General features: G+C 46.0%; 3 protein-coding genes across 4 annotated transcripts in view; 2 read left to right on the top strand and 1 right to left on the bottom strand.

Annotated features, from left to right (window-relative positions):
• The window catches only part of sptbn4b (spectrin, beta, non-erythrocytic 4b), a gene marked incomplete at both ends in the record, with an annotated part of 52,645 nt that extends 44,858 nt beyond the window's left edge, over positions 1-7,787 (bottom strand). The window contains 3 exons of the mRNA XM_084440027.1: positions 2,601-2,774; positions 6,250-6,401; positions 7,643-7,787. Coding sequence (XP_084296153.1) covers positions 2,601-2,774; positions 6,250-6,401; positions 7,643-7,787 — 471 coding nt within the window. The remainder of the gene's footprint in view (positions 1-2,600; positions 2,775-6,249; positions 6,402-7,642) is intronic.
• Positions 7,788-16,686: 8,899 nt separating this feature from the next.
• Positions 16,687-19,473, top strand: LOC311317530 (flavin reductase (NADPH)-like). 2 transcript variants are annotated; one of them, XM_084448603.1, is made up of 5 exons: positions 16,687-16,817; positions 17,706-17,867; positions 18,617-18,706; positions 18,891-18,983; positions 19,224-19,473. In XM_084448603.1, exons 1-5 carry the CDS (start codon positions 16,733-16,735, stop codon positions 19,382-19,384), a joined length of 591 nt encoding a protein of 196 aa, XP_084304729.1. In that variant the 5' UTR covers positions 16,687-16,732; the 3' UTR covers positions 19,385-19,473. The 2 variants fall into 2 exon arrangements, with proteins under 2 accessions (XP_084304729.1, XP_084304730.1); XM_084448604.1 differs by lacking the exon at positions 18,891-18,983.
• A 4,693-nt stretch (positions 19,474-24,166) lies between these two features.
• Positions 24,167-26,766, top strand: LOC311310366 (flavin reductase (NADPH)-like). The gene is made up of 5 exons (XM_084439838.1): positions 24,167-24,301; positions 25,147-25,308; positions 25,804-25,893; positions 26,098-26,229; positions 26,431-26,766. Exons 1-5 carry the CDS (start codon positions 24,217-24,219, stop codon positions 26,583-26,585), a joined length of 624 nt encoding a protein of 207 aa, XP_084295964.1. The 5' UTR covers positions 24,167-24,216; the 3' UTR covers positions 26,586-26,766.
• Positions 26,767-27,174: the final 408 nt, after the last annotated feature.

The raw sequence follows: 27,174 nt of genomic DNA, 5'->3' as shown, positions 1-27,174 counted from the left end.
GGTTCAGTGCTGCTGACAGGCGGAGGGAACGCCGGTCACACGGCAGCACGGACACAAGGACACTCGTCAGCGAGACAATTACTGTACCAAGGGTGCTGAAATAATGGACGTTTCACCACCGCGCTCCTGTATATACAGTATGGATTACCTCAACCTTTTCCTCTCTTTCTCCCCATCTTTCTCTCTCTCTCTCTCTCTCTTTCCCTCGCTGAGTACTGCTGCAGTGGCTAGGCCCTACCTGCTGACTGGGCAGAGTGAACTCTCAGACAGAGGGAGGGGAAAGAGGGAGGGGTGGAGGGAGAGATGGAGGGAGAGATGGAGGGAGGGGGAGAAGGAGGCAGAGGACGGTGGGAGAGGGGGAGGAGGAGGGAGGGACATGACGGAGGGATAAACAGAGTAGACTGAGAGAAGAGTTTGTGCAGGACGAGTGACGTGACAACAACAGAGGATTGCAGCATCAGTGAGAGAGATCGCAGCGGAGAGAGAGAGAGAGAGAGAGAGAGAGAGAGAGAGAGAAAGAGAGAGAGAGAGCGCGCTCTCGTCCTGCCCTGGGCCCCACCCCTGGGTCCTCACAGCTCTCATCAGTTTCCAATAACACCCTCCTCCTCCTCTCCCTCCCCCTCCCTCCCCCTCCTCCCTCTCTTTCCCCCTTCTCCCTCCTCCTTTTCCACTGCATGCAAAATTGACGAGGCCATCGACTAGCCAGCTCCGGGGTGCGGGGGAGAGGCACTCTGACCAGCCGTGGTCACAAGCGCTGTAGTTCTCACTGTTCGTATACAGACACTGTAGCTAACGCTGGCCCCACAGAGGCCTTGCTAAGCCTGTACTGTACATGGCCTGTAGCAGACCGGTTACCGCTGTTCGTACAGAAGTGTCACATCGCTGTTGTAGCTATTGCTATTGTGTGTTGTTATCACTGCCCCTAGAGCTATCTATCACTGCTGTTAGCCTACAGTGATTTAGCTAACAACTAGCTACTTTGGCTAACACTATTCCTGGAGCTATCTATCACTGCTGCTAGCATAACGTGAGCTAGCTACTGTAACAACTAGCTGTGGCTACCTCTTCTCCTTCAGAGAAAACTGCTAATGCTTCACCATGTATACACACGATGTGCACACACACACACACTCATATGCTTGACTGTACGTCCTGTCTACAGACCTGGTTGGTGGTTCAAATACCACAGGGCATGCGTTAGACGCACACGAGACTACCTCGCATCACAAGCCATGAACAACAAAAGCAGAATGACTGCTACTCACTCGTCCGTCAGTCATTTGTCTCCCATTATCTTCTCTATTGTGTCTGCGCCCCCTCAGTCAGCCCATGTGTGTGTCGTATCGCGTGCGTGCGCGCGCGGATGTGTGTGTGCGAGAGAGAGGACGTCAAACAGAGTGTGTCCTTGTTGGGGATCAGACTACCAGCGGCAGGCCAGAGTGACATTCAAGCTTTGCTGGTGCGCACTGATGATGCGGCATGTTTGGCTGTTCGTCGTAGCGGAACCTTTTGCCCGGTCTTTAAGGCACCGGCGCATCTCGCCGTTCTCTCCTAAATCAGCCCGGCGCTGAACACAGCAGGTCTGTTGTGTGATGGTTATAAAAGCACACACGTACACACAAACGCACACACACGCGCACACTACATGTGAACATGATACATGCTACGATTGATCCAGAAGAGCTAAATCGGTTCTTCTGAGACCCATGTTAGACACAGACTGGTGGTAGTGTGTGTGTGTGTGCGCACGCGTGTTTGTGTGTGCGTGTGTGTGTGTGTGTGTGTGTGTGTGTGTGTGTGTGTGTGTGCGCGTGCATGTGTGAATGTGGTGTATACTCTCAGCAGTCTATCTATAACAATGAGACAGGTGCCACTGCCAGTGTGGATGACTCACCGATGGTCACGCCCACCCAGCAAGGTCAGGTAAGAGACAGAACCATGAACACCCAGATAATGCTCAAATAGACATGCAGTACTACTTGGTGTGGTACGTTATGTATGCAATCCAGCAATAACATACTGTATACAAAGTCTTGATTTCTGTCTATAGTCTTGATTTCTGTGGTCAAGTCATTCACTCAAAGGGTTAATATGGACTGTACTTACTGTATAGCACTTTTATCCAAAGCGCTTTACAATGGCCTCTCATTCACACATTCACACACACATTCACACACCAATGTGGCTGCTGCCATGCGAGGTCCTACTATAGCCTGCTCATTGGGAGCAATTTGGGGTTCAGTGTCTTGCCCAAGGACACTTTGACATGTGGACAGGATTCGAACCGCCAACCAAACGATCATTGGACAACCCGTTCTACCTACCGAGACACAGCCACCCCGGTTATAAGACAAGCTGGCTCATGGCTCACAGCTCTGGGCAATGCAAAGAGCTATGAACCATGAGCCTTGAGCCATAGCTTGACTTATACATTATAAACTAGGTTTTAGTGTGCTACCTGAAAGTACATTAGTGCACTAATGTGGTGTTCTTCTGGTGTGCTACCTGGAAGTAGAGTAGTGTCCTAATGTGGCATTCTCCTGATGCGTTAGTGTGCTACCTGGTGTGTTAGTGTGCTACCTGGTGTGTTAGTGTGCTACCTGGAAGCGGAGGATGATGGTCCAGATCAGGCCAAGGGTGAGGCGGTGGTTGCCGTCGACGATGTCGTGAGAGCCCACATTCTCCAGGTGGACCCTCTGTTCTTTTAGGAACTGGAGAGCCTTGTCCACGTTCTCCAGACAGTGGATCTTCATCCGGCCCCTTGTTGGCCTTGGCTGGAGAAGAGAGGGAGGGAGGGAGGGAGGGAGGGAGGGAGGGAGGGAGGGAGGGAGGGAGGGAGAGAGAAAGACAGAGAGGAACAGTGGTTGAACTTCTCTAACCTGAATATCCTAAATATTCAAAATAAGCCCTTTATGTAGGCTACTTTTCATTCTGTTACAACTGATGAGACTAATGTTGTGTTCACATGGAAGACGGACTAATGTATTGTTCAGATGGAAGATGGACTTCTTCTTTGTATGGGTTTGATGTATATCCCCCCCCCAGGCTCGGGGCCGAGGGGCTATCCTTTTACCCCCCTGATCCTGGGTGAGGGGTCACCCGGGCTATATATCCGGGCACACCTCCAGGAGCCATGTCACCGTTTCGTCATCCACAACCGTCAGGCCATGCATTCCGTTTGGTGTCCGATATATCGGACAGTCCTGGATGACGTGGTGTACAGTTTGTTCCTCAGCGCCACACTCGCACGCCGCACAGGATACCAAGCCCCATCTGTGCATCGATGAGCGGAAGCGCCCGACGCCGTCCGGAGGCGATTAAGCCTCACCTACGCTGGTCTGGGTAAGTCCATCCCGGGAGGGGAAGGACCGGCGGAGTCTGGAGGTGTTTGCCTCCCACTCCGCACGCCGGTGAATTCACCGGAGATGTTACCGCCGCTAGAGGTCCGCCGCTAGAGATGTTAGGCCTTGCAGAGAGGTCAGACACTTCTTTTGCCACGAGACGTGACAATTTGCGGTCTTTGCCCTCGTATGTCCCACTTTTCACACATTGTGATGCGATTTTGTTTGCAGAGATGGGGCTCTGAGGGGGGAGTGTCTAGACCTACCAGTGAGGTTGTTAAAGTCGTACAGAAATGAAAAAAGCATTCGGTCCCATTTTGGTTCAGATAATTGGTCATAGTGTTCACCTATTCAACGATGTATGCCAAAAAAATTACAAAATTATATATATTTTTTTTTTTTTAAGAAATATAATTTCTTACTTCCTGGAAAATGGTAGGTCACGTGCAATTACGACAACAGGTACCTTCGATTTTAGGCCAATAATCTCACGACATCCACCCGTCAATCAACGCTATCCTTCTATCGAATCTGTCTAAAGTTCTTAATACCTGTCCACTTGTCAATGTTCCGTTTCTGTGCGACTTTAAGGATGCTCCATGCCTTGCGGCTGGAGTGTGAGAAGTCGATGGAGTTAATGGCCTCCTCCCAGCACTCTTGCCTCCTTCGAGTCTAGACAGCAGGGCTGAAGCAAGTCTGTCTGACTCAGTTCTTGGGGGGGCCCGGAAGAAGGCACAGTAGAGACTCTCACACTCCGCATCCCAACACGGTTTGTAGCTTTTGCGACGTCCGCGTGGGATGGATTTTTTGGCCGCTTTAACCAGTATGTCACAGAGTTCCCGGTATGCCTCGTCCACGTTGTTGGTGTTAGGTGGTGGGAGGAACCTCGTGGATCTATGGGTAAGGAGGCGGTAGCGTAAGGAGGCGGTAGCGTTTCCAGTTGGCCTTTTGGAAGCTCCATCGCTTCACCGGCTCAGTCAGGACGAGGTCCACGAATTAAGGCATGGTTATCAGTGATGGTCGATGTTGGGAGAGCAGGAACTTTCCTAGCACACGTCTATCGCGGAGCCATTTATCAACGCCGACACTCGCAAATGCCAAGTCAGGAATTGTCCCAGTTTTCCAGCGACCTGAGACAAAGCTGGCTGCGCCCTTGGGATCGTACAACAGGGCCAGGTTGTTGTTAGCTGCCCAAGCAGACAGGTTTTCTCTGTCGGATGTATTGGTGCTGTACCCCGAGTCCTCGTGCTGACAACTGAAGTCGCCAGCATAGAGGCAGGGGTGGGGGAAGATACGATGGTGTGATTCGTGAGGGTGGAGGCTTGTAGACTTTGACAGTTTTGAAGCCGCCAACATCCACGCACAACCTCTCAATCTCAGAGCCAGTCTGGGATTGGTTGACGAGAGTCCAGTTCAACCTTTGATGAACACGCGTAGCAAGGCCATGCTTCCTGCTTAGGATAGACCCAGCTAGAGCGAAAACTTGGGAGAACTAGCTAGTTATGGAGTGGGTCTCCTGGAGGAGGATGACGAGGGCCTTGGTGGTGCAGGCCAGGTGCTCGATGACGTTGATCTTACTGGGGGTGAGCCCTTTAGTGTTCAGCTGCAGAATTCTGGGTTGGGAGCCAGCCTAACCCGCTTCCCCTGCCTGTGGCAGCCGAACACCAGCCTGGGTGGTGGCCCTCAGTTGGCAGACTTTGCTTCGCTTACGGTGGTTAATCACAGCTACTGACGGAAGACGGACTAATGTTGTGTTCACATGGAAGACGGACTAATGTTGTGTTCACATGGAAGACGGACTAATGTTGTGTTCACATGGAAGATGGACTAATGTGTTCACATGGAACCAGTTTGCCTTTACTGTAAGATAAGATGCCGTCTTCCATGTGAACAGAACATTAGATAAATAAGATACAATGCTATCTAGCGTTTGCCTTCCATGTGAACACAGTATTAGTCTGGTCAGTCTCATCAGTAAATCATATATCTCGTCTGAAGCATGGAATATATTAAATACAATTTTTTTGCATCTATCATTTTATTGCAATGATTCCAGTAATGCAGTTCTACATGCCCTCGCGGAGGACGACAAAAGGTTTTTAAAAAAACGTTAACTTTGGATGGAAATGCCGTCTACCGTAGCCCTCACCGGCATATTCTGCCAGCCTCACTGAATTTTACTGTCATGCTCTCGTCCACTTGAATGATATCCGGTCTGCCTTTACCGTTTGCCTGATTCCATGTGAACACAGCCTAATCTTGGCCTGTATCTCTGTACCAGCCACTGGCTTAAAGCGCTAGTACTGACTCAGAGAGGACGAGATATGAGACCTACCAGTCTAGCTAAGAGTCCGATGGAAGGGTACTACAATGTAGCTACAGCCCACCAGTCTAGGTAAGTGTCTGATGAAAGTGCACTATCATATAGTTACAGCCTACTAGAGTCTGATGAAAGTGTACTATCATGTAGTTACAGCCTACTAGAGTCTGATGAAAGTGTACTATCATATAGTTACAGCCTACTAGAGTCTGATGAAAGGGTACTATCATATAGTTACAGCCTACTAGAGTCTGATGAAAGTGTACTATCATATAGTTACAGCCTACTAGAGTCTGATGAAAGTGCACTATCATATAGTTACAGCCTACTAGAGTCTGATGAAAGTGTACTATCATATAGTTACAGCCAACCAGTCTAGGTAAGAGTCTGATGAAAGACTACTACCACGTAGCTACAGGCATCTAGCTGTGTGAAGAGAAAGGACGAAGAGGCCACCAGTGAACCATATGAAGCCATGTCTATGCGATGTATGAAGAGGGTTACGGTAGCGACGGTTAGGTTTAAGCGTCTGGGTGGTTTATTGGTGAGGTGTGTCGGTCAGCGGTGACTGATTGTGGGCGTCCGTACCAGTAGCTCTCCGGACAGCACCTCCAGCAGCCTGGTGAGCATGTAGCCGTCACGCAGGTCGTTGTAGAGGTCGGCGATGCGACAGGACACGCGCGCCAGGTGGGAGTTCACCCACTTGGTGAAGGTCTTCTTCTGGACCGCATCGCGTTCATCTGCGGGACCGCAACAGGACACACACACACACACACACAGAGGGGGCGCAATCGTTTAGTTCAACAAGTTCTGCACGCTCACTAGGCTTAGCTCCGTATAATTATGGTATAATTATACTGGAATGGCTAGTCGGCCATGTTTAATAGATCAACAATCTAACTACAACAGTACTGATGAGGCAGAATTTGGATGCATGTGTGAAATAAAGCTCTGCCAAAGTCCGATAAGTTAATGGCTGTGCAAATACTGAGCTTATGAAAGCCACTGTATGTGCACTGTCTGGAATCTACAATGTCTGTCTCTATCTCTATTTCTGACTCTGTCTGTATCTCTGTCTCTATCTCTCTCTGTCTGTATCTCTGTATCTGTCTGTATCTCTGTCTCTATCTCTTTCTGTCTGTATCTCTGTCTCTGTCTGTATCTCTGTCTGTCTGTGTCTCTGTCTTTGTCTCTATCTCTCTGTCTCTATCTCTGTCTGTATCTCTGTCTGTCTGTATCTCTGTCTCTATCTGTCTGTATCTCTGTCTGTATCTGTGTCTCTGTCTGTATCTCTGTCTGTATCTCTGTCTGTATCTCTGTCTTTGTCTCTCTCTCTCTGTCTGTATCTCTGTCTGTCTGTATCTCTGTCTGTACCTCTGTCTGTCTGTATCTCTGTCTGTACCTCTGTCTGTCTGTATCTCTGTCTGTATCTCTGTCTCTGTCTGTATCTCTGTCTGTCTGTATCTCTGTCTATATCTCTCTCTGTCTGTATCTCTGTCTCTGTCTGTATCTCCGTCTGTATCTCTGTCTGTATCTCTGTCTCTGTCTGTATCTCTGTCTGTCTGTATCTCTGTCTATATCTCTCTCTGTCTGTATCTCTGTCTCTGTCTGTATCTCCGTCTGTATCTCTGTCTGTATCTCTGTCTCTGTCTGTATCTCTGTCTATATCTCTCTCTGTCTGTATTTCTGTCTATAACTCTCTGTCTGTATTTCTGTCTATATCTCTCTGTCTGTATCTCTGTCTATATCTCTCTCTGTCTGTATCTCTGTCTATATCTCTATCTATATCTGTCTCTATCTTCATCTCCATCTCTGTCTCTGTCTGACTCTAACTCTGTCTTCATCTCTATCTCCGTCTCCACCGTCGACTCCAAACCCGCTGGTCTGTCCACTCTAGCGGTCTGCGTCTGTCCATCTCCTGCTCCGCTGCACTACTCCTCCCTAACTGCTCCCAGCAGAGTCTCTGCCGCTTGGTTCTGACCTGCCAGGGCCTTGATGCGCGAACACTCGAAGAGCTTGGAGCTGGTGCACTCCGTCTCCCAGGGTCCCGAGCTGACGGCTCTGTTGTTGTTGTTGAGCTGGCGCTGGGCCTCCGCGTTGTCCAGGTCTGTGGAGGCATTGGCCATCGCGCCGGCTTCCCCTGGACTCCCTGGTCCAGACAAACACACACACCATGCCACACCACACACACACGCCACACCACACACGCATGCACACACCATATCACACACACACACACACACACACACACACACACAAATGGTCAGTGGGATGTCAATTACACATCCTGTATGAGCTCTCACAAACGCACCTACAGTGAACCATGGCTTTGGAACTGAAACACATTATTATTAGAAATATGTCTTCATTCATGAATCATACAGCCGCCTATCGAAACCTTTTATGATCACTGCACTAATAATAATTCCTCATTCGTCACTCATACGCAAGTTCAGCTGTCAGTGAACAGTTCAGTAGGAACCTCCACCACAAAACACCTCAGTTGCAGACGCATCTGTAATAGTACTCATTATATCTGCTATCACTGTTCCAGCCACCAGCTTCCAGTAACCAACCCCCCCCCCCCCCCCCCACACACACACACACACCCACCATCAGCTGCCTATGCCTGCTGCCTATCTCCTCCATCCCTCTTTGTCATGCAATCCAGGCGGACAGATATGAATATGGACATGATCATACTGGCATGTTCAGATACTGGCCTGGGGACTATGGAGTCTGTATGGACTGTGTTTGCAGTGTGAGCCTGAGACAGGGCCAGGTTCCTTTCCTAGCTGTTTCCATACAGGCTATTGTCCTTGGTGCACCTCGTGAAGCATAGAGATTCTAAAATCTCCCCTCCCCCCCTATTCTACCCTCTACCCTCCTCCCCCTCTCCTCCTCTCGTCCACCCCTGCCTTCCCTCCCCTCCCCCTCTTCCCTCCCCCTGCTTTCCCTTTCACCACGCAGCTAGCTAGCGTTACCCACAACGTTTACTGATGGATGGGTCTCTATCAAATCCATGAATAGAGAAACACACACTTTCATTTCATTCCAAACCTTTATTTATACTCGTAAAGCGCTGAGGTTCCCCTCATTTACAGTGTTGACGAGTTCACACAGATGTCAGACACATGCACGCGCGCATGCACACACACACACACACACACACACACACACACACACACATTATAGAAGATGAGGACACAAGGCTGATATACTGCACTGTACATGCATGCATGTTAATTTAGTTAATGTACAATTTACGTAGTACTATATAGAGATGGCGTAGCATAACTTCAAAAGACTATTGATATAACGGGTTTAAAGTAGCTAAGAGTAGTGCTAATGTTAGAATTATAGATTAATGGAATATTAGAGGTTCAGGTTAGGATTACTGTCACCATCTCACCCCTCCCTCCCTATCCCTCACACGCTGTCTCCCCTCTGTCTCTTTCTCTCTCCTTCCCTTCACCTTTCTTCTCTCCTCCTCCCTCCATCTCTCCAATCACATGTTTTGTATTCACAGCCGCCTGATGTATCAACTGATACAAAGGTCCAGTCTGACCCAATTATCTTAAACAACAGCCGACAATGTTGCTGTAGTATGTATGAAAGCAAAATGTCAAAGCAGCCTCAGAGAGACAGTGAGAGAGAGAGAGAGAGAGGGAGGGAGAGAGAGAGAGAGAGAGAGAGGGAGAGAGGGAGAGAGAGGGAGGAGTAGCAGATTACAAAGACATTTACATGTCGCCACAGGGTCCTGCACTATACAACAATGAGTCCAACAAACACAGACAGCTCTAGATGAAAACACCGTCTGAAAGATGGACACATCCAGAAAAAAGGTCATCCATTAACAGGAACAGAATACTCTAGATGTTGAATGAAGTCGGGAGGAGGGGTCAGGACAGAAATGCAGATTATGAGCAAATCAGACATCATAGGAAAAAAACTCTACACTCGTCTAGCGGATCATCAGTACATCAGACATTTTCAGTTCGGTCTATTGAGATATTGAGCTAATCACTACTGTCGTTAGCCGTCAATCACAGCAGGTCTCTCTCTCCCTCCCCAGATGTGGAGCAGGAGTAGAGGCTGGTGTTTCACAGCTTGACGTGTTGCGGCTGGTTTTGTCTCAGGCAGCCCCCAGCTTAACAACCCGGGGGCTTGGGTAGAGAGAGCGCCTCCTAGCTGTGGAGACCTGGACACGCGACCCGCCAACGCGGCGCGCCAGGGAACAGATGTTACTGGTGTGTGTCTTAACATCACGGACCAGACTCTAACTCCGAATCACAGAGCAGGGCATCGTGTATCAAATGAGATGGGCAGAGGTATATGAAGAGAGGCTTCGCAATGAAAAGAAATGTTCTCAAAACACGTGATCATATCATATCAGTGATCATAAGTGAGAACAAGTGATATCAAGATATGTAGATATACTGTAGCTATTGAAAGACTGCTACGTTGAACGCTGCGATACCACTATGGCAACAACAATAACCATCACACCAGCTCACCGGCATCACATGAGCTGTCAGTCATATCAGTCGAACGTCTGCGTCCCTTTGCTTTTAACTTGCACACACACACACACACGGTCCCCAGCCTCTCCTCTCCTCCTCCACCTGGTCCTCTCCCATAAGACAGCCTCGTGTCCCGGGGACGAGTCTGACTGACGCGAGACATGAACAGACCCGGCGCTCCGTCCGTATGTCCGTCCGCGCAGTGAGCGGAGACGGGCTGAACACGCCAGAGGCCTTCTGACGTGACTGAGACACTAACTAGACACCGTTGGAGACAAGGGACATAGATACGACAGGGCTGTGGACAACTCAAATGAGGGGGGTTCTACCAACCAGGGCCTTCAAATTCCACAGTTCCCGCAGACGAGGACCACTGACAAACCTGAAAACCAGAGTGAGAAACACTGAATCACACTGGCTGCTGCAGACAGGGGCTGTGAAAACAGGCTAGAGATACAGCGGAGCACCAATATGTTTCCTGAAGCAATAGACCACAGGTAAGAAGAAATGAACAAGCAAATATGACGTTTACCTACCAGGCGGGCGGATGATAGGGAACAGCTGAGCTATGAGGCAGAACGGGGTTCCTGCGTGGGCAGCGTGTCCACGCTACCTCCTCCTCTGAGAGATGAAACAGTGACATACCTAAGCCCTCTGATCTCTGTGGAGATTGTAAAAGGTCAGGGGGGAGTCGACTGTCAGAGTAAAGACCACCGCGGGAGAGACCATCAGACACGGCAGGAGGGGGGGAGGGTGCCGGAGTTGGGAGCACTGGGCGAAGGCAGACACATAAGCCCGAAACAATCAATGATTTAATAAATTACGTTCAAATAAAACTGATCACAAATAAACCAAACGCCGAAGGTACACCATGTCACGACACCAGACTTTGGAGATCTCTGCCTCCGAAGTCTGGAGACATCTCTGTTGAAAATCGTTGCTAGAACAGCGGCGAAAACGGATGCTACCAATCAGAGCCACTGCCTACAGCACACCTCCAATAGGGTGAAGGACCCGCCTTCCCAGAAATGATGTCCTCCAAACAAACTGGAGTGGAGAATCAAAACAAAACAGAACATTCCCCGCCCCATTAGGAAGGACCGCCCTAAAGACTTCGGATTGGTTCTGCAATGCAGCCTTTTTTTTCCACTCTCTCAAATTGTTTCCACCTACTTTCAGCAACGGAATCTGGACAGATGTCTTCAGTTTCTAGTTGAGCGCAGCGTTTAGAGACCGACTTGTGAGTCTACACCGTGCAATGAAACCATGTACTATGAATACCACAGGGCAGCGGACTCCATGCTGTGAATACCACTGACTCCCTCCACAGCAGTCTGAGCACAGACTCATCACGCCTCTCTCTCGTGGTCCCTGGCCTATGTTCTCTTCCCCGCGCTGTGATCCGACACAAATCTTGTGGTATTCTACGTCAGTCCACGAGAGACCGACTCTTTCTAGATCTTTACGGTATATTTTATTTGTTCGGCTCCAGTTTGCTACCTACCAGGGGACAGACCCTCCCAGGGCAGCCATCTTTGTTTTCCCCCAAGAAGCCTCCCCATTGGTCCCTGGCTCTCATTCAGCTTTCTCCTCCAAAGCACTCAGCGTTATTATTGCTCTCTGGCTACTGTGTCGCCGCAGGCCTCCGTGCAATTAATCACCTCGCCAGTGTTGTGAGAAACGTAAGCCCAGTCCCCCTCCAGACCCCCTTCCTCCATCCCTCGTCCATCCCCCTCTCCTCTCCTCTACCGGGGCCGGTATCCAGATGAGATGAGTGGTGGAGAGCTCATCAGCGGTGGCACCCGGGACTCAAACCTCCCGGATCTGACCGGCGATAGGGAGAACGTTGAGGGAAAATTCCTGGTAGAGGTTCCTGACTCTCTCCCATCCTGCCTGTGACTTCCTGGTCTAGAAGCCAAGGGGTCTTCAGGGGGGAGCAGGTGAAGTCATGGAACACATGCTGCCAGTGCTACGCACATGGCTGTCCTTCCCCTGACATCTATGGGCTCCATGTGTTAACATGTGATGTGGTATCTTACCGTTCATTCCTCACTTGGGAAATATGGTGGAGAGGACTACTTACACCACACATCACATAAACAAACCAACGCACACACGCACACACACACTTCAAACTAAGACAATGTCACTAAATAGTCCTTTTTTTTTTTTACACTCTTGCCATCCTGTAAACCTAACCCCGTTGCTAGTCAAACCAACAGAAGTCTTGAAGATCATCAAAGCATGCCGTCTCTGTTCCGGCTGGCTGTCAGTGGTTCCACTGCCGTTCCAGGAATAGAGACGTCAGAGACACCGAGACCTCAAGCTCTCTCAAGAGAATGGTGTGGTAAGGGTGGAGATGGAGAAGGAGGAGGAGGAGGCTGGCAGCTTCCCTGAGGACAGACAGCTGCCAGAGTCCATCAGGATCGTCAGCCCTGTGTCCCCTCAGGCCTACGGGTGCTGGTCCCTCTCTCCGTTCCTCCCTCGTCACCCCCCCTCTCCTTCAGCTACTGCATCACCCAGGATTCACACATATCACTCATATCACCCTGACAGGATACTTTTGACCTTTATTTTCAAGAGAGATAGAGTAGAGGGGAGAAACAAGGCTAGTCTTTTGGAATGTTTCGAAGGTACAATTCCAAAATAAAAATCCTCACCTGGACTGTCGTGAGGTTATGATAGAGATGAGCTCTGACTTGTGGCCCACTGAGCTCACAAGTAGGCCAGTATCGTTTCCTCTCTGTGTGAATGTCAACATACTTAGCCAAGTCGGCCTGTCCTGACGATTATGGTCAAATTGGCTTCATAATCAAAGTTCATTGGATAAGCTGAAAGAATCTAACGGTGGCCAAATTCCACATCAGCACCATGGAGAGCGGTCGTAGTCTGACGTCACCACACGCCACTGCGTTCAAGCCGATCGCTCGAGTCATTCCAGAATTTAAACGCCGTGGCTACTCCGGCAGACCTAGCCTATAGTCGGCGACGCCCAGCCCGTACTGGGTCTGAGCAATTTAGCAGCAAACACACTTACAGCAGACTCCTAGTCGCATGATTTCTCGCGCAAGGAGCACTACGCTAATATGAGATCATGCAAGACTTCTCAATATCATGCCTGCATGATCACTTGTCATATATCCAAGGTGGTGCCAGATGCGCGAGAAGGCAACGTCGACGCAGTTGTCTCATCTGTGCGCTAGTGTGTGTTTGGGGTAATCTATCACTAGAATCTTGTTTACGGATTGGCTGTGGAGTAACCACGGTCTGCGACTGCTTCTCGCATTATCGGGACATTGCTTTGCTTTTAACCTTAAAATGACACACACGACCTGCATCCTTCCTTCCAACCGCGTGGAGCCCGTGAATACAGCCCCCTGTGCCATCACCTTGCCCGGTACTTGCCTATATGAAGTAGGCTACAGCTTTAATGTCCATTGAGGCTTTGAAAGAAGTAGCCTAATGTAATTAACACACAGTGCACCAAATAACCCCTTTACTTTAGGCTATTTAATAAAATAGTTCAAAATGCCGATTTCATTTGGGGCACTTTCACTGCAGCTTTTCACTGTCTTAAGATGCATATGTTCAAGTCAATGTGTTATTTCAAGAATGAGGCTAGATGTTAGTACATGGTTGAGTCATCTACATTTCAGACAAGTAGGCTAACCTAATGCAAAGGTGTAATGACCAGGTATTGCTAAGCCTAATATGCATGGACCGATACTGAATCACAGGCTATACACATTTTAACAGGCCTTCATCAGAATGTGTACACGTTTAACACTCAAAACAAGAGCACAGATCTTGACAACTTTGGCAGACACAAGGGAACCAAGGCATGGGTCTTGAGAGATAGAGAAAAGGGTAGACTACAGTAGGCTACGGCCCCGGAACACTGCAGTAGCCTTGCAGCAGTCAATGCAGGCCGGTGTTGCTGCATCCCTCACCAAAACAGCCACCTCGAATTTTCATTTTCAATCATAAATGAAATGGCACCCTGAAATTACAAACCCGAGGCTTGGCGAAAGCTTACCTTCACCCCCAAGTCCAGATAAGGATTGGTTTTATACCGATATAAACGTTGTTGAATCAGTCGATGATGAGACTTGTGTCAATGAACCAAAGAGCGAATTATGAGCGGAGCCTTTCACCGCTATATTTTTTCGCTGGCATAGTTGGGTCAATTGCCGATGTATCCTCACTTGGTCTCTGTGTCGAGAAGGATCCGAGGCAGATATATAATAATGGCAGTTAATGCGGAATCATAAACTGTGGGCTAAATCTCTGTTGTGGTAAAAAGGGACCACGCGACAGTCCTGGAGAGTAGGCTACCCTCAGTCAGCCGATGCTTGATCAAACAACCCAAGCCGGTGGGCTCGGATATCCTGTCCACCTGATAGGCTACGCGTTCGCTATCCTTATCCTCTCTCCTCTCGTGATACTGCTTGGGAGAATTCGGCATCAGTGCGGCGGAGAAGGCCACTTCAGTTTGGGGGAGTGTGCGTGTGTGTGTGCGCGCGCGCGCGCGTGCGAGTGAGAGAGGCGGGGGGTTCTCCCAACAGCTCTCCCAATTCTCCCGGAGAGAGAGTTGCGCTTCCGAAACGCAGTGTGTCTTTATGCTCAATAGGCCCACATTTGTTATTGTGCTTATTATAAATAACGTAGGACCTACATGAGATAGAATGTAAGAATATTTATATTGCTGAATGGTAAAAGGCCAGCAAAAAGCAAGGTCTGGGTCATGGGCGATTTTATAGGGGGGGCAAGTGCCCCCCCTGATTGGCCAGCCCAACTCTGCTCAAATTCTTAAAAAAAAAACTTTTAATTAACACAATTATTAAATACATAATTGTGGTTTGTACCAGTTTGTGTTAGGTCATCATTCATTTTAAAAGTGTATTTATTAGCTACTTAAACTAGGCTACCTTTAAAAAAAAAAATATATTCATAATCCACCAATGGCACAACTCGTCCGTCGACCTCAACTATTTCCGGTTTGATCTGTTACCGCAAAAAAATGAGATCTGACTGTACTGCTCAGTGCTCAACAAGCTACAACTAGCCAACCTGCTCACAATGGCGAAAAGAGCTATAAAAACAATTGACCACTTCTTCATTAAAAAAAATAAAACTGGCAATGCTAATGAAGAAGCTACACCTCGAAATGACACCGCAGCAGGTGCAATCGAATGCAGAAGTGCTCCAGAGGCTATCGAAGCTAGCACTAGCACTGGCAACATCACCATCGGCAAGGAAGCTAGCACCAGCAGGCAGTTGCAGTTTGATGTTGTGATGTTGGGTATGGCCTAGTGCTCGGTCATAAAGTCATATTGACATGCTTGTGGTGTCTAGATGAGGTTTGATGCGTTGTGCATATTGAATTGTCATACGGATTTCTTATTAGCATACTGTTCACAACTGGCATTCTTTATAAATAGACGGGACGGGACGGCAGAACTGTTTTTTTTTCTCACGTCAAAATGTTGCCCCCCCTACTCTCAGAGGGTAAAATCACCTATGGTCTGGGTACTGCTGGCTACCGCTGAAAAAAAGAGAACTCTCTTTATTGAAACTTTGGGGGTTGGCACTTTTCATATCCTGAGTCTGTGTCTGTCCACAACATTTTCTGAGCATAGAACCAGGGCCGGTGCTAGGAATTCTGCCTCCCCTGAAAGAATATTTGTGTGATGTGTGAAATACCACAAGGCTACAATTCATTAGAGAATCGAAAGAGCGAGATCTACCTCACTCACTGACTCACTGACTCACTCACTGACTCACTCACCATCAAAAGCATCCACTTCACTATCCCCTTCATAACCTGTAGTATCATTGCTTTGTGATTGTTGGGTCAAGGGGCCTGGCTCTGTAGACAGCAAGGACAGTGACTTAAATACTTATAAATAAATCTAGCCTACATTCTAGCATTCATTACACTGTAATTATGTAATTCACAGAATCAAAAGAGCAGAGAGTCACCAATGTGTAAGTAATTGCCAATTTAAAGAAGTTCACTAGTAATTCAAATTAGCCAACCAGTGTCTACTGTCAGGGTTTTTGCTACATAGAGGATTTCTTGGCGCACCCCAAAGAGATTTTAGCCAGAGCCAAAGGAAAATCACCAGTGCCAAATGCTAAAAAATTGAGAATAAAAATAGCAATTCAAATTCTCTCCAAATGTGTTTGATAGATTCAAGTGCAGCCCATCCCTCTTTAGGGTTACATTCAAACTGGAAAAGCCCACTCCATTTACACATGAATAAACAACTGTAGGTCCTACATGCTGACGACATGCATCAAGGGTGGGGGACAGCAGGTTCACTATGAACTTTAAAGTTACTTTAGCAGAGCCTACTGTAGCTTTAATTAGTGGGTTTGTAGCTTTTATCAGTGGGTTTGGGAGTGTCTTTAACGGAAGCGGGCCCCTTTTGAGTGTTGAACGCACAATGTTCCTATAAGCTCTGCAGTGTCATTAGTTCTAGACGTTGTTGTGTGTGTTCAGCAGAGTGTAAAGCTGTACCAGGCTGGGATCAGTGACGGAAATCATGTCTAAAGAGATTAAGAATGTTACCGTTTTTGGCGCCAGGGGACCGACCGGGCAATTGATCACAAGAATGGCTATGGAAGCAGGTATGCTTGCCAAAGAATTCTGACAAAAAATATCAGAAATTAACATGAATGTGGCAAAAATTAATAAGCTGATTTTGTAAACTATTGATCCATGTTTTAAGTTTAGGAAAGATAGCTTCATATTAGGAAGCTTACTACATTATATACTTTGACTTGTATAAGAAGACGTATCTACTCATACCAACGTGGGGCTAGTTGAATAAGTGAGTTAGGCTGTAACTCTACACAGAATCTTATAGAGAATGTGTAGGGTTAGGGTTACTTAATTAATCAATTAAGTAATTAATATATTTAATTTTAATCATTACATTTATTATAAATCACAAATAATTAATCAATTTCTTGATTGGCGCTTGCGGGCCGCCCAATTAATTGTGGCCGAGGTAGGCCAGTAGGATTACTTGCAAACATGAAGTAGCTTTTAAGTGCTGAAATAGAAGGAGCAGGTGTAATGATATTTGATTTGCCAGCCTTTTCATTTCTCGCTGACCTCGTGAGACATAAAATGTAGAGTCATGATAGTTTTTATTATGGGCTTTTTGCTGAATCATGTTTGGGAGGAGAGCTGGGCATATTGCAGCCCACAGATAGGTGATAGTAGGCCTCCTCGTGTTCTTCTTTATCTTCCATGCAGATACAGTAGGGTGTGTTCTAAAAGCAACACAATCTTTCTTAAGAGGTTTGAAAATACATTTTTCAAAAACAAGGTCAATAGGACAATGTGGTCTCTATTCAAGGGTTGAACTTATTCTCTCTTAATAAGTAATAGCTAAACAAATGTTTTATTTTTATTTTCATGGGCTGTCCATATCTATCATCATCAGTCAGACTTCTCTCTTGCCCCTCTCCTCCTCTGTATATCTCTGTATATCTCTATATCTCTGGCAGGTTACAATGTGACAGTGCTGGTTCCAAACCCTGGACTCCTGCCAAAGGACTTCAAGCCTACCAAAATAATTGCGGGGGATGTGTTAAAGTTTCGGGATGTGAATGAAGCCATGAAGGGACAGGATGTCGCCATCCTCGCCTTCGGAAACTCGACCGCACCCAGTCAGTCCCTCTAACAGATAGATTTCCCAGAATGCACTGCCCAGTGTCACATTGATGTCAATAATCATTCAAGGCTGTATACCGACTGTACTAGCCCAAACTGACAGTGTTTGGGGCTAGGTCTATGTCCTCTCTAAGAATTCTCATTCTACTTGCATTATTGCATTATTGCATTATTCCATCTATAGTATCATATCTATTTATGCTTACACTCTAACCCCAAATCAACCCCAAGCATTAACATTAATCCCCAGATGGGTAGATAGGTGATGTGTCTTGTAGTCTGGCTCACAGGATATAGGTTTTTGGAATAAGCCTCATTGGCCCCGGGTATTTCTCCCAGCACCAATCAGATTCAATCCCCTGACACTATTTGGCAAGGGCACTGTTGGGAAAAAAACAAGCTTAGCTCCGCCCAAGAAGATTGTGATTGTTTTAAAGAAATACATCATATTTCATTTTCCCCATATTCCACAATGATAATGGGTTACAACCAAACCCTTCTGCAGTGCTCACACAGTGTGAAACGAAGTGTGGAGATAGGTCTGGCTATGCAAGACTGTTTTGTAATACTGCCTGACCAGGCAGAGCCCTCTGATATCCTCTAGGGGGCGCCAAAGACCACAACACACAATTTTATGATAGCCAGACTAAGGAAAGGACAGGAGACCTCAAGTAATCAATGAGATACTTTAGAGATCCACACTATCCATGGGCTTTACTGTATGTCTGCTTCATCCACCCCACAGGTTCCGAATTAATGATGTCTGAGGGAGCCGGCAACGTTATAGAAGCCATGAGGGACCACGGGATACGCAAAATGATTGTCCGCATGTCTGGTAAATCTTGTGATTTAGAGGCCAATTTACAGACTACAAATCTCACTTTGAGATAAGAGACCCTGTTTTAGCCTGCTTTCTCAACTTTTGCTAAGGTAAATGTCTTGTACATAAGCAAGACTGAAGGCCTACCTCATAGTAGATTATTCTGTACCTTTAACGGCTTCTCTTCTCCCCTGTCCAGCCTTCAATATGACACCAGATCATAACAGGATGTACAAGATGGTGAAGGAGTCTGGGTTGGATTATGTGAATGTGATGCCTTCTAATATTGTTGGTCAGTGGAACAGTAATAAGATTTCTCTTCCTCTCTTTCTCTATCTCTCCCCCCCTTCAAGTCAAATACTCTTCCTCTCTTTCTTTCTCTCTCTCTTCTTTACCCCCTCCCTTTACCTCTTTAGCTCTTTCTCAACAACATAAGATACAGTAGCTACTGGTTTAAGTTAACAAGGAAGCAGGACAACTAACCCCCCCCCCCCCCCCCCCGCCTCCCTCCCTCTCCCCTGCCCCCCCTCAGACAACCAACCCTTGACTGAGAAGTACAAGGTGTCGGACAACTTTGTGAGGGGAATGACCATCTCCAGGGCTGACCTTGCATACTTCTTCGTTAAGTTGCTGTCCACAAATGACTGGGACAAGAAGACTGTTGGGGTGTGGGGGGAGTACCCCAAAGCCTGAAGACACAAAGCCCTTATCTGTGTTCTGATTTAAAACAGCTTGGCTTATGGAAACTGCAATGTCGACCAGTCCACCTGACTAACAGCAAATAGCAGCTTTGGCTTTCATCTAATGTTTAACATGACACTATGTTTAATTGGAACACCTGCATAGTGTGATGTGTAAATAGTGTCACATATTACACATTTTAATGAAATGAATAAATATATTATTTATGAGGGTGGCTGTGTCTTGGTGTGGATTTTGGTGATAAACAAGAGTAATGTGCAGGAGTCAAGGGCGTAGTTTTGATTTGAGCTTTGGTGGGGACATAAGCAATGCGAGCCCACGTTAGCGCGAGCCGGAAATTGTGGGCACTTATTTATCAAATTAAAAAGCATAAATAGTGTTTTCAGCTATACAATCAGATCAGATTATCTTAATGACTGGTTCTTTAATTAACCTCCTGAACTGATGCATTTGGTCTACTTGTGCACTTGCTGCATAGAAATTGATAGCCTTTAAAAAAATAAAAAAAATAAAAAAAGAATTACAAACATTAGGCTACATCTATCTTGTGGAAATCTACACACTGATGAGGCTTGTTACCACTTAGCCTATTACTAAATACAACTACATTTCCTCATGTTGTTACAACACTAGGCCTCACCTGCAACTCTTCCTCTCCTCTCTCTGATCTACCTGGCAGGACTGCTTCTGTGACTGTGACCAGACACACATATGCCTATTCAAAATTCTCATTTCAAACACACATTAACATTGATGAACCAGTGTTACAGTATCACCAGCTTAACACCTGTCACGATACTGTACTAAATCTCACAACTAGCATATCACCAAGTCACTATGCTATTATTCTAGCTCACCTGTTCCAACTCCACCTTCCTCTCCTCTCTTTCAGCCCCCTGGCAGGACTGCTTCTGTCACCTGCGCATTGATACATGGCTTTTTGAGGAAACACATGTGTAGGCCTAACAGCTTCATTGAGCAGGCAATTATTACTACTATTTTATTATTGTTGACTCTGGCGATTAAGAAAGTGTGTTCTTTGAGCTGACTTACACTTTGACTTTTTGACGTTTTAAAATAGCTCCTGATGTCCACTTTTTTCTTTTGGCTGCTTCCATCTGGACTAACGTTAGCTAAGCACACACATAGACACACGCGCGCGCACACACGCACACACACACAGGGCTCAGTGTTACAGACCCATGGTGATTCGATGGAGCTAGTGCTGTCTCACATTTAGCCAGCCCAATTGCCACATCCAATTATAATATGGGATCGTGCCGTAGCCTATTGAAAATGTAGATGCACACAATGAAGATACACAGGCTTTCTTCAATCTACATGCACATGTAGCACTAACTAGCTAGCTAACGTTAACAATTATTTCCACTGTCGTGCCGAACCGATACCATGCTCAAACTGCGCCGCTCCGGACCCACGGGAATGGTTCTGTTTGCGTTCCACGCAATACATCCATGGTTCCACGGAATGTTGTTATTGTCGGTTGCCATGGTAGTTTGTTTTGTCTCTTCATATTTCTACTAAAGAACGGTTCTGCTTCACTCAGTACGGTTGTGGGAACGGTTCTGGGCCCAACCGGTCCCATGTGGAAACACCGTCGGAACCCGGTTACCCTGCGTGCTCAGAACGGTTAGGCACGACAGTGTAAATAAGGCAGAGGTTTGGCGAGGTGAAAATACATCCTGATTTAACTAGGCTAATGTTAGCTAACCTTAGCTAACATTAGCTAGCAGCTACTTTATTCTTGCTAACTAACCTGGACAATGTGCTGTTAGGAGAGGCATCCCTCTCATTAAAGTAATGTACTTATTAGTATCCTAACATAAATATATTTCCAATATAAAGCAAAATAAACTAAAACTCAATTTCTACTCACGCATTCGGCATCGGCATTGATCTCATAACGTTACGACTTCCAAACTCCCGCCTAATTGCCCAACGACTTGTTGCGACTCGCGAGACAACCAAATGAATGGGAGGGGTGTGGATACTATTGGTCGTGGTAAATAAGCAAGAAACAACCAGCCATTCATATTAGCGGGTATTGGTTAGGGAGGCGCGACTAGTTGGGATTTTTATTGGTTGGTGGTGGGGACAATTCAGTACTTGCTGGATATTGGTGGGGACATGTCCCCGCGTCCACCCCATGCATGTATTAGGTCCACACCCAAATCTACGCCCATGGCAGGAGTATAGGCCACATGTATCCTTGGTTCCAAATGTATCCACATGTATCCTTGGTTTCAAATGTATCCATATGTATCCTTGGTTTCAAATGTATCCATATGTATCTTTGTCGTATTACACTGTAAAGCACATGATGATTATAAGAGCCTTCATAATGATACTTATTATATTTTTATGATTTTGAATCCACAGAGACATTATAGACATGTGTGTCATCAGTGTTATCAATTTCATTTCCATTTAAATAATTTGATCAACTTAACAAGAACTTAATGCAGTTCAACTTCCAATTCTGCCTGTTTCATGTTTCAGCTAAGATAAGGTTTTTCAGCTTGCAAGTTTTTTAGCTATAACATAAATTTCATCTTTCAGCTTTGACAGTATTACAGTTTATCTTTCAGCTTTTGTAGCAATGTATTTAAGTTCTTAGCTTCTTTAGGTAATGCAGTTCAGCATCCAATTCTGCCAGTTTCACAATTCAGCTTCCAGGTTTTTCCGCTGTGATGCATTAGAGGTTTCAGATTTTTCACAATGCATTTTCACAATGCATTTTCAACAATACGTTTATGATTCATTTCAGCTGCTCAATATTCATTCCTTTTCTGCAGGAAGTGCAATTTTCAAGTTAAATATATTTTGCAAAAGAGAAGTAGTTTCAACTACAGAAAGTACCATGAAAGAGCACCTCCGTCAGAACCAGTACCAGTGACCCTAACCTATAGAGAAATCAAACTCCTTCACATGCCCATTCATGGTCTTGTTTTGCAGTGACATGAAGACACTTCTATTAGCAGTAACAGGTGAAGAAGCAACAATAAGACAATAAACAAACAGTTCTTAAGAGCCTATACTGTACCCAAGGTTTTATTTCACACACAAACACACACACACACACAGAGTATATGGGGGAAGTTCCTCCATTTGTTCATGTTTTACTTTATTAAAATAGAGTCAGCTCTGTGCAATCTATGTGAAATAAGTAAAAACAAAACATGATTGATGTATATGGCCTTTATGCCAGCAAAAGTGGAAAAAATGAAATTTGAAATACCTCCACGTCTGAAAATAAACTTCATGGTTTATAGAAACACTGGAGCAAGCATAAAGCATATGCTTTAGTCATAAAATGCACAATACCTTACATATACAAGGTTATCTGCTCCACTATCAGGAACCCATCAATAAAACCATAAATATTATTTTATACCTGGGTCACTGGGGACAAATAGGAGTAGCCAGAAGCTCTGTTCAAGGCATGCATCCTAACAGAGGTTAAATATTTACTAAGAACCCAGAGTAGACTACATTACAGTCATTTAGCAGACGCTTTTATACAAACCAATTTACAATACAGTAATTGCATTTAACATAGGAAGTTAGTGTACTACTACTCACCAGAACTCACAAGTGTATCTCCTTTCTGAAGAAGGGCCTAACAGCATAATCTAGTGCTGAAGGCAAAGTGAAGAATAACAAACTAAAAATACAATAGGTGCTTAAGAGGGAGGATCGTGGTAGTACTTCTTGAAGAGATGAGTTTAGAGCCTGCGGTGAAAGATGGGCAGCGACTCTGCTGTCGTGACGTCAGTGGGCAGTTCATTCTACCACTGCGGGGCCAGGACAGAGAAGAGCCGTGACCGACCGCAGGGGCCTCGGAGTGACAGGGCAACCAGCCGCCCCGAGGTAGCAGATCGAGTGTAATGGTCAGGAGGGGGTGTAGGGCTTGACCATGGCCTGGAGGTAGGGGGGAGCTGTTCCTTTCATGCCCTGTTGGCTAGTACCAGAGTTTTAAACTGGATGCGAGCTGCTACTGGGAGCCATGCAGTGTAGAGGGCGGAGAAGGGAAGTGTGGGAGAACTTGGGGTGGTTGAACACCAGGTGAGCGGCAGCTTTCTGCCAAGCTCCAAAGGGCCCAGCCCAGGGATATTTCATATGTGCCTGTTGAAAACTGGAGAGCTGATCCTGCGTGTGCCCGTTCACTGCGGGCATTCAAGTCAAGTCAAACTTTACCGTCATTCCATTCCACATGCATGAAGCAGCTACATACAGGGAACAAAACATTGTTTCTCTCGGACAACAGTAAAACGCACAGGACTACAAAAACACTGTTTGTATCAACTTCATACAGTTCCGGGTAGGCTACTGTTCAGTGTTATTAGATATGTGTGCTGGAGCAGCGCATTGGGTGGAACTGCAGAGCAGTGTGATGGCATCATGTTAAAATTAGCCAAAACAACTAAACTCAGCTTCACAGTCGACATTGCACTTCCTTGGTTCCTGATTACACCTGCCTCATATCAACTTCATACAGTGTTGGGTTATGGAGATAACCGTGATACAAGCAGACAGCCACACAGGATTCCTTTCTATGGAGACATGCTGCGATGAGGCACCAGCCTGTAAAACATGTGCATTTTCCTTTAATTGGCGGGGTTGGGAGTGACGTGTTCCGGAAGCGGGCCTTTTCCGAACAACTAAAAGAGGCGTTTCCTCATGTGTCAAACATAAGAGTGGCTGTTTTTTGTAGTGTGAATCATTAGATAGCCCACGTTCTCGCGCATGATCCGCGGATTGATTTTGTAACTGTGTAACCAAACGGGCAACTGATAGAAGTCATGTCTGACAAGATTAAGAATGTTGTTATTTTTGGCGCCACTGGAATGACTGGAGAGGTGACCTTACCATTGGCTGCTGCAGCAGGTAGGTTAGGCAACGAATTCTGACAATAAATAAAATAAATAAATAAAAATACCATAATGCGGGAGCCTAACTGACTCTGTCGTGAAATAGACACATATAGATATACAAATTGTGCAATGTGCATTCTAATATAGCCAGAGATATTTATTCTGACTGTATTAGAATACACATTGCATATTTTTATTTCACAAAGTTAGCCCAAGATTGGGACATGGCTAGCCTATAGGCTACTTTGACTTAGTAGTAGCCTTTGTACAAGTAGGCTAGCCTACCCTACTTCTCCCAACGTGGAGCTTGTTGAATGATGGCGAGTAGGCTTTTCTTTATTTCTCTATTCGTATTTCTTGGATAACATGTTGGGATTAATTTGTGGCAGATGTAGGCTGGTGTAGGACTAGCTACGGTAGGCTACTTACAAACAGGACATAAGTCACATCAAGCTTAATTGTGCAGAAATAGAAGCAGGCTTCATGTTCATCATTTATTTGATTTGCCAGCGTTTTAACTTCCTTGCTCTAGTTACACGGGGCATAAAATGCCGAGTCATGACAGTCGTCACATGGGTTAGTTTTCCGCTGAGTCACGTTTGGGAGGCGAGCGGGAGATATTGCAGTCCCACAGATGGGTGATAGTACTCATCTGCTTCTTTATCTCTCTCACCAAAAGAGGGTGTTTTCCGAGAGGAACACACTGCGGTGAATTTAATTAACAAATGTTTTATTTCAATTTTATGTGATATCTTACATAAACATAGGGTGATAGCTAAGTCAAACTAGGCTACTCATTCAGTCATTCAGTCAATACGACTCTCCGATCCCCACCTCCCCTCTCTATATCCGCGGCAGGTTACAATGTGACGGTGTTGGTCCGGGACTCGGCACGTCTGCCAGCGGACCACAAGGCCTCCAAGGTGGTGGTGGGGGATGTGCTGAATAAGGAGGACGTGAAGAAGGCCATGGAGGGACAGGATGCTGTCATCATCATCCTCGGCACCAGGAATGACCTCAGTCAGTCCCTTTTAAGAAATAGATCTCAAACCGATGGCAACGTTCAAGGCTTTGTAGAGCACCAGCCCAAACTGACCATGTTTGAGGGGCTAGGATAATGTTCTAGGAATTATCATTCGACATTATTGTCTCTATGGTATCGTATCTATTAATTCGTACACACTTACCCCAAATCAACCCCTAGCATTAACATTAATCCCCAAGCCTGTATATATGAGAGCTGGGATGAATTAACACAAGTTGTCTCTCCATTGGAGGTAGGTTATGTGTTTTGTAATACTGACTGACCAAGGCATAGAGTGCTCTCAAATCCTCTAGGGGGCGCCAGAGACCAGGACACACCACATCTCTCACTATAGGAGGAAAGGAAAGGACCATGTCTGTTGCTTTAGCCAGGCTAAGGAAAAGGAGGGAAAACCACAAGTAATCAACGAGGTACTTTTGAGATTCACCCCATCAGTGGGCATCACTATGTTTACTTCACACACCCCACAGGTCCCACAACAATGATGTCTGAGGGAACCAAGAATATTCTAGAAGCCATGAAGGCTCGTGGGATACGCAAAGTGGTCGGCTGCATGTCAGGTAAATCTTGTGATTTAATCTTAGTCTTTTGAGGCCAGATTACAAATCTCACATTGAGATCAGAAAGCCTGTTTTAGAGTTTTACACTGATCTCAATCAGTTCAACTTTCACTAAGGTGCCATGCAAACAGGCTAAGACTGAAGGCCTATCTCATGCATTGGATTGTTCTGTTGCTCTAACGGCTTTTCTCCTCTGCTGTCCAGCCTTCCTTGTGTGGGAACGCGCTAGAATCCCACCCAGGCTACTTAATGTGACAGAGGACCATATAAGGATGCACACTGTGTTGAAGGATTCCGGATTGGATTTTGTGGCTGTTATGCCCCCTCATATTGCTGGTCAGTGGAAATATTATAAACTCTCTCCCTTTCTCTCTCTCTCTCTCCCTTTCTGCCTCCCTCTCTCACTCTCTCTCTTTCTCAGCAAAGCTTCCAATTTAGTGAACCAGGAAGTACAGTAGGACAACTAACTTCCATTCTCCTCTCTGCCTCTGTTCCCTCCCCTGCCTTCTCCTCTGTCCCATCCTTCCTTCCCCCCAGGAAATTTCCCCCTGACCGAGAAGTACACAGTGTCGGAGAACATGGTGAAGGGGAGGGCCATCTCTAAGTTCGACCTGGGACATTTCTTCATTCAGTGCCTGACCACGTCCAAGTGGGACGGGAAGACTGTGGGGTTGTGGGGGGAGTACGCCTGAACACACATCCCTCGCCTCGGTTCTGACCTTGTGTTCATCTAACAGCTTGTTTTATGGACACTGCAACATCGACCAATCCAGCTCACTGGCAGCACATGCAGCTTTGGCTTTTGTTTAATGTTTTTAAATTGATCTTATTTACACTTTTTAAATTAGTACAACTGCATAATGTGATGTGTAAATAGTGGCAACTATTACTATTTTTCAAGAAAACATTTGTTGACATGATTTGAAAAATTATTAAAAAAATAATAAGCTTTTCAAATGAACTTAAACTTTATTTGTCATTGAAGGGCAACTGGTTTTATGGCAGTCATAGACACAGTATGATAAAAATACAAGACAATATATAGTACTACTAGCAACTGTACTAATATAGTACAAGATCCAAGACAGTAGGATGAATAAAATAATAATCATCATCATCATAAGGTACATCGTAACCATCATTATCAACTAATTTACAAAATGTAATCACCAAGAACAACACTATCTACCCCCCTGGACTGAGTTCAGAAGGGAAATGGCATTGGGAATGAATGAGTGTCTGCATCTACTGCTCTTCTCAAGGGGGAAGCTAAGCCGGGAC

The sequence above is a fragment of the Borostomias antarcticus genome (assembly GCF_949987555.1).
Source record: "Borostomias antarcticus genome assembly, chromosome: 1".
NCBI classification, from domain to species: domain Eukaryota; kingdom Metazoa; phylum Chordata; class Actinopteri; order Stomiiformes; family Stomiidae; genus Borostomias; species Borostomias antarcticus.
This window is presented reverse-complemented; position numbering and strand designations above follow the sequence as displayed.

Excerpts from the sequence above, each read along its gene's own strand:
- LOC311310366 (XM_084439838.1), top strand. The coding sequence starts at position 24,217 with ATGTCTGACAAGATTAAGAATGTTGTTATTTTTGGCGCCACTGGAATG. Across the intron at positions 25,309-25,803 it reads CGGCACCAGGAATGACCTCA|GTCCCACAACAATGATGTCT; the intron begins GTCAGTCCCTTT and ends CACACCCCACAG. Across the intron at positions 26,230-26,430 it reads TATGCCCCCTCATATTGCTG|GAAATTTCCCCCTGACCGAG; the intron begins GTCAGTGGAAAT and ends CCTTCCCCCCAG.
- LOC311317530 (XM_084448603.1), top strand. The coding sequence starts at position 16,733 with ATGTCTAAAGAGATTAAGAATGTTACCGTTTTTGGCGCCAGGGGACCG. Across the intron at positions 16,818-17,705 it reads AAGAATGGCTATGGAAGCAG|GTTACAATGTGACAGTGCTG; the intron begins GTATGCTTGCCA and ends TATCTCTGGCAG. Across the intron at positions 17,868-18,616 it reads CGGAAACTCGACCGCACCCA|GTTCCGAATTAATGATGTCT; the intron begins GTCAGTCCCTCT and ends TCCACCCCACAG.